Below are 11,179 nucleotides of genomic sequence, written 5' to 3'. Positions count from 1 at the left end.
CGGTCTCTCTCCTCCCCTTACCCCCTCACTCTTGCCTCCTGGAATCACCCTCCTGTGCTTCCAAACTCCGCGTCTCTTGCGTGTCCTCATGCCTTTACATGCCTTACCTTTCTCATCCCGATACCATCCTATGAGACAGACGTTACCATTATCCCCATCACAGAGAAAGAGGGCAGGTGAATGAATGAGAAGTTAAGTGTCTTGCCAAAGGCCTTGATTGACTTGCCCACATCCCCCCAGTGATTGAGGATAGTCCCTGGGGTGTTAACTCCCCTACATTTCCAGGCCGTGTTTGTCTCAGGCTGTGGCTTCAGAAAAGTCCCAGGGCTTTGGAGAGGGGATCAGTGGAAGAAATAAGAGACTCAAAGAAATGGCAGCACAGGGGGGAGTTTCACCCAGGCAAGTGGGATCGCAGAACCCACCTGTTTGTTCCACTTGGATGCCTTCCCTCCTTCCAAGGAAAGAAGGTTATGACTTCACCTTCCTACCCCGAAATTTACATCCAGGAGGAGCGAAGCTTCAATTCCAAGTTAGATCTGGTGGACGCAGAGAACTAGGCTCTCCTGCTGCCCTGATTGCTCCCCTTTTTAAAGGCCAGGTCTACTGCTTTTCTTCTTGAAACCAGAAGGAATAAAACCAGCTTAGTGAAATCCCTGTCGGATTACAGGAGCATCTCATTGTGAATCTGCAGCGGACCGTGGAAGCTCGTCTCTATCTCCACCAGGACAGGCAGTGCGTTCCATGGATCAGGGCCCCAGGGCCCTCTGGAGCTGCTAAGGCCGGTGAAGAGAAGTGCCGGTTATGCGAGTTTCTCCGCATCAGAGAGTTCACAACGGTATATGAAGCAGAGGCCACTCTCTCCTCCTGGAGAGCGCTGAAGGAAGCGGTCACATCCAGCCGTGTCCCGGGAAATGAGAGGTGAATGGGGTGCCTCGTGCCAGGTCCCCCCTCCCCCTGCCCCTCACCGTCCCAAGCCCAGCCCGCTGCCGTGTAGATGTTAGCAGTCAAGGCCACCTCCTCCGCCCAGGCTGTCCTTCAGTCTACGCTCTACCCTGCAGCCACGGAGATCTTTCCAAAATGCTGATCTCATCGCGTCCCTCCTCTGCTTAAAATCCACTAGTGAGCTCCCTTAGCCTCTTGGGGATAAAGACAGAAATCCCAATCACGGCCGCCTAGCAGGGCACCAGCGGCCCTCGACTCAGAGAGGCCTCCTCACTCATTGCACTCTGGCAACCAGACGTATCCATCCTGCCTCCCACCATCCGAGCTTTACAAGGCTGCTCTCTGCCTGGGATTCTCTCCCTCCCAGTCCGTCCCTGGGAAACCTGGTGCAGTCCTCAGGTGTGAAGCACCTTTGACCTCCCTCTAACTAGCTCAAGCCCCTCTGATAAATGTTCTCGTGGAATCCTCTGCCTCTCTTTGCTGCACGCAGCCTAAGTGGCGTGTGCTTATTTTAATGTCTGCCTCTCCTCCTAGAGTGTGAGCTTCTTAAGGTGAGGCACGTTTCTGTTTTATCTCGCTCCCATAGCCCCAGTGCCTTGCATAGCAGTGGGTGCAGACGGCGTCCTAAAATGAGAGAATCAATGAATGAGCAGCCCTAGGCTTGGAAACAAGGGCATGGGGAGAGCGTGGAAACACCGTGCATTTATAACTTATTCTTCCATTGTTAAAGCTAACCAGATTCTATTGTAATTCTGCTCTCTCCAGCCAGCACTGTAAGCAATAACTTTATTAAGGTCAAATAGATATCACAATACAGTATTTATCCAACAGGATCCAGAAGCCGGTTACAGATATCATCTAAGAACCACAGCTGGTTTGTGCTAAAATGCTTCCAACATCACAGATCACACAGAGTTTATACATCGATAACAACTTTTATCTGGAAATACGGATGCACAGTTTGCCCTCGCTGTTAGGCCTTGATGTTCCAATTGAGTCAAAACAAAGAAGGGAAGACTGGCGTTTTCTTGATAATGAAAAAATTCTGAGGAATATTTCATGAGAACTGTCTCTGGGATCAGAGTTGCTCATGGAAGTCATTTCTAATTTATGATTCAAATCGGAATTAGTAATTGGTAAGTTAAGCTGTGACGTGAGAATTTCTAATAATTGGATCAAGGAACATATTAGCTTTACAAATAGGATTTAAAAGTTTGGCTGCTAGTATAGGTTCTACAGAACATCCTTTATAAATTAATACATTAGCACAAAAGCTTCTCGACTATGGTATCTGATATCTGCATCTCTGTTACTTTAAGAAAACAGCACTCCATAAACACAAACAGTTATTGGACCTATTGTTTATGGTCCATAGGATAAGAGCCACAAAACATCATAGAAAGTTACGAGAATGTAAATATTTAGCTAAGTAGATAGAATAAGTATTGGGCAGTTACCATATATAACACTGAATATTGACTAATAGGGAAAAAAAAATCCCAAACCTTAGTTACGGTGCAGTCAGAATTGGGTAAAGCCAAAGACAGATTTGCAAGTATACAAAGTAATGAATATATTTCTTCAAACGTCCATTTAACAAATTCATGGTGCAAACTGGAAAATTTTCATAAATACACTTCAAACGTTCATTTTGTGAGAAAACGCATATTCATGCACTAAACCTTACGAGCACTGATTCATTAAGTAAAAAAAAAAAAATACAGAGCAACTGTCTGAAACAAATACTTAAGAGACTCACAGTCCTACAATGTCTGCAACTAAACACAATAATACATGCATGTGTGATACATCAAATTGTCTTATAGAAATCATTAAAACATCTTTTGCATCAAAACGCATAGGAAAACTCAGGGGTATAGAATTTACTTTATGCATATTACATACTAGAGACTGTAAGCTTCCAAATGCTTTCATTATCTCCACACACCTACAAAACGACCATACAAGTATCTGTGTATGTAATAAGGTACTCTCCAATTAGGCATCTATGATGAATAATGTATCTCCTCATGTCGTCTCCTCTCTAAGTACCATTTATCACGACCCAGGCCTTTCTGCCTTAATGAGGACTACAGATCTCTGATTTACATTCAACACCCTCTGCATTAATAATTGATTGAAACTCTTAAAAAACTCTTCTGCAACTAAAATGGAAGGTGGTGAGGCTATCGCCAGAAGAATGCAAAGACTACCTGTTAAATCTGATTGGTAAAAGAAGCGGGGCCACTGGACTGTTGGCCAAACTCATCTGAGGATGGCCCCATACTCGCCTGCTGGCTATATCCGCCACTTGACCCATAGCTGTCTTGGTTGTACCCGCCTTGGTTATAGCTACTCGAGTGCTTTTCCATTGGGTCTGAAAGATATCTCTGTCCCGAGGAATGCCAGCCGGTCTCCTTGAAAACAAACCAGATGTTTCCAGCCCAGAGGATAAAGTTCAAGAACCCAAAGACCTGAAAGGAGAATCAGAGCCAATGAGTTGATAGATGGAAACACAAGAAAAATCTCAATTTCAGAAAATCCTTCATAATACATACGGCTACTTTTTATTCAACATTGAGATCTCTTTCAATTTTTCATTTGGAACCGCTGTTTCATTTAGAATATTTAACATTTATTTATTTATTTATTTATTTATTTATTTGCATCCAAGTTAGTATATAGTGCAATGATTTCGTAAGTAGAATCCAGTGATTCATTCCCTATGTATAACACCCAATGCTCATCCCAGCAAGTGTCTTCCTAATGCCCCCTACCCATGAAGCCCATCCCCCTCCCACAACCCTCAGTTTGTTCTCTATATTTAAGAGTCTCTTATGTTTTGTCTCCCTCCTTGTTTTTACATTATTTTTGCACCCCTTTCCTTATGTTCATCTGTTTTGTATCTTAAATTCCTCCTATGAGTGAAGTCATACGATATTTGACTTTCTCTAATTTCGTTTAGCATAACACCCTCTGGTTCCATCCACGTAGTTGCAAATGGCAAGATTTCATTCTTTTTGATTTCCGAGTAATACTCCATTATATATATATGCCACATCTTCGTATCCATTGATCTATCGATGGACATTGGGCTCTTTCCATACTTTGGCTATTGTAGATAGCTTTGCTGTAAACACTGGGGTACATGTGCCCCTTCAAAACAGCACACCTGTATCCCTTGGATAAATACCTAGTAGTGCAATTGCTGGGTCATAGGCTAGTTCTATTTTTAATTTTTTGAGGAACCTCCATACTGTTTTCCAGAGTGGCGGCACCAGTTTGCATTCCCACCAGCAGTGCAGAAGAGATCCTCCTTCTCTGCATCCTCGCCAACATCTGTTGTTGCCTGGGTTGTCAATTTTAGCCATAGAATATCTGACTTTTACTGAATGCTTGCTACACGTTAGGCACTGTGGAGAGGGCAATCCATTCATTCTGTCTGAGAAGAAGGTATTATTATTATACCTGTATTAAAGATGTGGAAACTGAGGTCCAGGATAAGAATCTTGTTCCAGGTCACATGACTTGGTAAGTAGTAGACGAGGGTCAAGCCCTGTTCTGTCTGACTCCATGGTCCAAGCCCCTACTTAAGCTTATTGTCTCCCCAAGTGAGGTGTTCCTCATTGTCTGTAAGAAGTCTTCAGGGGCTACAGAGTTGAGAACTTTGATTTTAATAATAGTGCGTTAATTTATAAGGTTACCTTCACTTCATGGCTAGAGAGACTACTCTTCCAGTTTTTGTAATGATATAAAAAAATGAGTCAACTTAAAAAGTATGGCATAAGCAATCGTGCAGGTGGTGTGCAGATAAGCACACGAATGAGAAGGTACACAGAGGTTATGACTTCGAAGAGTTGTACTTTCTGTGCCTCTCACATCCAGAAATGAATGTTGAAACCAGACTCTCAATGCAGTACGGGCTTCAGGGAGGTATGGGGTATTCTCCCAAGAACTGGATGTGAGGCTTTCCTACGGAGATTCCTCTTACTCTCCAAAAGGGTGTTGTTGGCGAGTCAGAAGACCAGGGGTAGCCTCCCCAGACCCTGCCTGTCTGATGGAAGCAGAGCTGTTCGCTCGTGCCAGAGCCTCGAAGAGAACAGCTGTTCTGCCACCTTTCCCAGGGCACACTGGTTGACCTGGGAATTAACCAGAAGCAGTCAGTTGTAACAGCCCCCTACCGGAGATAGACAACAGCATGAGATAAAGCTGTGATGGCATTAAAGCATATTTAGTAACCACTCCAGCTCAACAATCGCCATTCAAATTGGACTTGGGCCACCGCCACAGCTCTGGATTATAGGGTGCTGGGCGAGCATCTATCCTCGGTTGCTGGATGGTAGGGGGGTCCCAAGTGCCCTGCAGGTGGGGGTGAGGGGGCCAGTGAAGTCAAGATGAGGCGCCTTGGGGACCTGGAGCAGGGGCTATTTACCAAAGTATTTCAAATTTTAGCAGCAGGTGGATCAGGACACATTACCTGAATGTCACCTTTGGATTCATCCTGCGGGTTTTGAAATCACACTGGCTTCAACTGCACTCTCCTCCTCCATGACCTTGGACAAGGCAGTTAGCCTCTGGACCTCAACTTATTATTTTGTTTTCCTAATGTGGAATGAAGGCTATTCGTTCCTCGGGTGACAGTGTGAGGATTCAAGAGAATGTGTATAACGCAGCTAGACGGTGCTAGACACATTCGAAGATGCTTCCTGCCTGGTAAGCAGTGTTCTGATACTTTCTCAAATATTTCCATGAACTGTATTCGTTTGGCCCTTTTGCTGCAGCATAAACTGAAATGGGACTTTGATGGCAAGGCCGTACTCTTTTTTTTTTTTTTTTTAAATTATTTTTTTTCAACGTTTTTATTTATTTTTGGGACAGAGAGAGACAGAGCATGAATTGGGGGAGGGGCAGAGAGAGAGGGAGACACAGAATCGGAAACAGGCTCCAGGCTCCGAGCCATCAGCCCAGAGCCCGACGCGGGGCTCGAACTCCCGGACCGCGAGATCGTGACCTGGCTGAAGTCGGACGCTTAACCGACTGCGCCACCCAGGCGCCCCTGCAAGGCCGTACTCTTGAGGGACGTCGGCAGCCAAAGCAGTCTCTGTAGGCCCTCGCCTGATCTAAAAGACTGGTTTATCCCGGCCAACCCCCCTTCTTCCTTCTCTCTTCTTCCACTCTCTCTTCTTCCTTTAATGTTAGCTGATACTTATTTAACATTATCTTATGCCATGCTCCAGGCTCCTTGCTGATGGGAGATACAAGACATAATGAAGGTACTCCCAGTATAATAGTTGTGTGACCAAAATGAATTCGGTAATCACGGACAAAACTCTAATTCACATGCAGGACCTTTTATCGATGTGTACAATAGCTAGGATATTTTCCACCAAAGGGGAGATCTCGATTAAATGGTATCTTTGTAAGTGTATGTCAATGTAGGAGTAGAAAAGATTGGGGCGCCTGGGTGGCTCAGTCGGTTAAGCGTCCGACTTCGGCTCAGGTCATGATCTCGCGGCCCGTGGGTTCGAGCTCTGCATCGGGCTCTGGGCTGACAGCTCGGAGCCTGGAGCCTGTTTCGGATTCTGTGTCTCCCTCTATCTCTGACCCTCCCCTGTTCATGCTCTCTCTCTGTCTCAAAAATAAATAAATGTTAAAAAAAAATTTTAAAGAAAAGATTATCAAGGAATCTTCTCAGATATCAAGAGATGGCTCTGCCCAGAGCTCTAATTTTATGTTTCCCCTTCCTTGGTTTCTCCCTTTTGCTGGCTGCTACTTGGCTTCTAGAAAAGGGATGCTCAAGAAGAACCTAGCGATCAGGGGCATGCAACTTAAAAGTGAGTACACAAACAAGGCATCCCCATGGGCATGTCTCAGAAGCAGGCACGACTTATCCCGCTGTCATCACACAGGTATTGCAGACTCCTGGCTGGCACGTGGGCCCTTGAATCTTTTCTTGCCATTTTGTTGCAGCTGAAGTTAGAGTAAGGATTTTGATCCAAGCTCAGATGTGGAGGCAACAGAAGGAGAGACTGCAAGCCACCGTGCGTAGCAGGAGGAAGAATGAGGAGGTGAAATCTAGACTGGCCAAGAAGACGTGTCAAGATGGCCTGTAATGAAGCTGGAGAAGCAGAAGTAGAAATTGTGAATAGGAGAGTTAGGCTCAGAGAACCTTGGAAAGGGAAGTTGAGAGAGAAAAACACGTTCTTTCCTCCTACCCTCTTCTTTGGGCTCTAACCACTATATGACATTGAGGAAAATGAACGCATTTACGAGGCAGCTTTTCGGTCGACACTTATCGAACACCTGCCATATGCTGGGCACTGTGCTGAGAGGACTTACAACATATTATATCATTGAATCAATGGTCTTATGAGGTCTGTTCGATAATAGCCCCATTTTACAGATAATGAAACTAAGGTTTTGGGACCTTAGTGCATTTGTCCAAGAGCAGTCAATTATTTTTTTTTTTATTTTTTATTTTTAAATTTTTTTGTTCAACGTTTATTTTTGGGACAGAGAGAGACAGAGCATGAACAGGGGAAGGGCAGAGAGAGAGGGAGACACAGAATCGGAAACAGGCTCCAGGCTCTGAGCCATCAGCCCAGAGCCCGACACGGGGCTCGAACTCACGGACCGCGAGATCGTGACCTGGCTGAAGTCGGACGCTTAACCGACTGCGCCACCCAGGCGCCCCGAGCAGTCAATTATTGAGTCGTGGAGCCAGGATTCAAACCCAGGCAGACGGACTCCACAACTGTGCCCTGAACCATTTCGAGTGGCAGCAGCATTAACAGAATTTGGCTCTACTCTGCCATTGCTGTCACTACTTGAGAAGCCGCGAGCAAATCCTTTCACGGCACCTGCCTGCATTTGTAATGTCTGGATAGCTCCCCTGCCTATTTGTGTTGGTGTGAAATCATAGATGCCAAGATGCTTTGGAGAAAGTAAATTTGTTACCCAGGTAGGAATATCATTGCTATTGTTGAACCACTTACTTGTAGAGGTCACTCCTATGGGTGTGTCTGACTCCTTCTCCAAAGCCTACACTTGCTTAGTAGGCAAGGTGGTTTGGTTCTGTGAGCCATATTTCTTCTGCAGGATTCTGCAAACCCTGGGCCCAAGATGAGCTAATGAGATGCTCTCTGCCCGGAATTTGGGATTAGACCTGAGTGATTTTAGTTCAGCCCAAGATGTTTCTTTAAGAAGAAATATAATCTCAGAGACTGGGGGGTGGCTATCTTCTCTTGAGACAACAGGAAAAAGAAAGACAAATGCATCCGAAAAGAGACAAAATGTCACAGGCATTCAGAAAGAGAGAGATGAGAGATGAAGAATGTAAACTGTCCAGCTTCCTGATAATTCCTGGTCCGGGGTTCTGCCCTTGGTAGACACAGTGCTAGTATTTTTCCAATTGCTTTTACCTCTTGTGAAAAGCTAGCTTAATAGGATTTGAAGCCAAACGAGTTTGTAATGAAAAAAAATTGCTGTGTTCTGGCAGATTAACATTCTTTCCCTCTGCTTTTGCTAATAGAAATTTTGTTTCCCTTGTAAACCCCGATGCAGTCAAGTGGCTTGAGCTCTGTGGTGGAACTTTAAATCAGGAGCAGAGTAATGCAAGTCAGATACAACATTCTTTGGTATCTGACATTGAGAACCTTGGTCCTGCTCTAGATGCTGCTTTTTTAACAGTCTGTTTCATCAGATTTCATCAATTTTCTGAGCTACTTAATATCCTTCCAAAGATTTTTTTTTTTCCTGATGAGGTTAGTCAGAGTCAGTTTCTGTGACTTGCAACCCAAACACTCCAGCACATACGGACGTTGAATATCCATAAGTGGGGTCCAGAGAACGGAATTTAGGGATAGGCGGATTATTTTGCTTTGGCCAGTTTGAAGTAAATTTTCTGTCACAGGAACTGGAGGACCTTTAACTGATATAGATCCGTAACAGTAACAGCAGCAGAACTGTCCTTTCTCCCATGACATGCCGTCTGGTTTCCATCCATTTCTCTTTTTGATTTAAAAAAATTTTTTTAATTCCATATTTTATTTAAAATTATATATGCACCTATGTGTCTAATTTCGTGGATTTTTTTTTTTTTTTATCTGAGTATAGTTGACACACAACATGGATGGGCCTGCAGGGGGTTATGCTATGTGACATCAGTCAGGTAGAGAAAGGCAAATACCTCTTTTTTTTTTTATTTTTTTTTCAACGTTTATTTATTTTTGGGACAGAGAGAGACAGAGCATGAATGGGGGAGGAGCAGAGAGAGAGAGAGACACAGAATCGGAAACAGGCTCCAGGCTCTGAGCCATCAGCCCAGAGCCTGACGCGGGGCTCGAACTCATGGACCGCGAGATCGTGACCTGGCTGAAGTCGGACGCTTAACTGACTGCGCCACCCAGGCGCCCCCAAATACCTCTTTTTGATTTTAGGAGACACGTCACATGGTTTCTCATTCAAAATTCCCATCGCCTAGTCTAAAACTTACTAGAGACAGCAAAGGTAGAATTAAATAGACTCTGTAGGACGTCATAATGTATTAGATTGATTATTAAACCAACAAACGTACTGGATGATTTTCTCTTGTTGTTCTCTTAGGTTTTGAGATCAAGATTATAATAACATTCATTCCGCCCTGCCTAGAAACACGCTACGGAAGCAGGAGAGTCTATTTCAACACACGCCTCCAAGTATTCGAGTGTTTATCTGCGGGTGTGTCCGGCAATGAGCAAAAATGACAGCGAGGACCTCCTACATACTTTCTTTCCATGTTTACTCTCTTAGCAAGGCAGGATTCACAGTCAAAACATCAGGGAGCACCTGGCAACCCTGTCCCCTACTTAAATGCCTGCTCAGATTAAATTTCAGAAAGCTGTAGAAACATAAGTTAACCTTGAAGCAAAGATAATTATTTTTAGGGGCTGCTCAAGAATGTTTTTGTTTCAGCAAATACGGTCAGGCTCTCCAGTCTTCAGTAACTACTGCTCTTTGCTGTCATTACAGTTTCTGTCTTTCTTACACGCCGTTTCTTTCTTTAAAATAACACAAGAATCCAATTTAGTTGCCCTGCTCTCTGTCAGATTGTCTGTCTTCCTGTGAGAGCTATACATTTGAAAATATTGGACTTTGTTCAACTCCTATAGTTCACCTTTTCCAAAGTTACCAGGCAATTAAACCGGGAACATGGAGAAGATAAAAAAAAAAATTACCATAATTGTTATAAGCGTCTTTTCTACTGTGCAGCTTTCCTGTATTCTATCAGGTCTGAGTGTTTTTCCTCCAGACAATCAACTGGATGTATTCTAGCTATGTGTGGCTTGAACAATGTTTTCTTCCCAGGAAACCTCTCTGCCATCAAATATTCCTTTTACTTCTGGCAGGCGTCAGACTTAAAGTTCAAATTTTATATCTGCTTCTGGCTTAGAATTTTGACTTGACTGTCATCCAAGCAGCAGCTGCCAATACCTGCTGCGTTCTTATTAAGACTCCATAATTGGCAGCATTAAAGCCTATGGGTTCTGACAATAGAAGACTTGAAGGCCAGAGGATCATCTTGCGCATGGAGTGAAATATCGCCTTCTAGACTGGCCTCATTTTGGAGGCAGAAATCTCCAAGGTGACCTCTGAGATATTTTTCCTATTCATTTGAGTGGCAAACAAAGGTTTGGGAGGTAAAGCATAGATGGAAACGTACCACGGAAGTGTTTAAGCTGGACATTACAGGGCTGTGGACAGCCATGCATTTGTTGGACGGCTGTTTGCAAGCTGACATCAGTAACAATACTTCCTTAGGATCCGTCGCGACCTTGACATCAGACAGTCCTTTCGCCCAAGCTGATGAACCCACCAACCACAAAAACGAAAAGACTACAGTGACGATGAAGTCCTATAGAAACAGAAAGATAAAACAGGAAGAGAAATGTGAATTCCAGAAACAAATTGATTACTTTATACAACTATTTGGCTTGCTTTTTGGGAAATTCCAAGATCCCACAGCAATGGAACCAGGGAGAAGTTGAAAAACAGATAAAAGCAAGTTTTGTGATATTATATTTATATTTGTCTAAAATAAATAATAGTAATATTTATTGAATGCTTGAACTGTTCCAGGAATGATGCTAAGTGCTTATAACCCTCATCTAATTGTTCCTAAAACACCCCTGTGAGGAAGTTCCTATCATTAACCCATTTGCGGATGACAAAGCTGGGACAGGGAATGGTCAGACAGCTT

The 11,179-nt window shown here is 43.9% G+C and overlaps 1 protein-coding gene across 1 annotated transcript in view; it reads right to left on the bottom strand.

Moving 5' to 3' along the window:
- Positions 1-1,714: 1,714 nt before the first annotated feature.
- The window catches only part of SYNPR (synaptoporin), a 311,626-nt gene continuing 302,161 nt past the window's right edge, over positions 1,715-11,179 (bottom strand). Inside the window, exons 5-6 of the mRNA XM_023249907.2 lie at positions 10,643-10,834; positions 1,715-3,416 (exon numbers count right to left, since the gene is read on the bottom strand). Of these exons, the coding sequence (XP_023105675.1) occupies positions 3,159-3,416; positions 10,643-10,834 (450 nt within the window). The 3' untranslated portion in view covers positions 1,715-3,158. The remainder of the gene's footprint in view (positions 3,417-10,642; positions 10,835-11,179) is intronic.

The sequence above is a fragment of the Felis catus genome, chromosome A2 (genome assembly GCF_018350175.1).
Source record: "Felis catus isolate Fca126 chromosome A2, F.catus_Fca126_mat1.0, whole genome shotgun sequence".
In the NCBI taxonomy this organism is placed as follows: Eukaryota; Metazoa; Chordata; class Mammalia; order Carnivora; family Felidae; genus Felis; species Felis catus.
The sequence above is the reverse complement of the archived record's forward strand: the minus strand, read 5'-3'. Positions and strand labels throughout refer to the sequence as shown.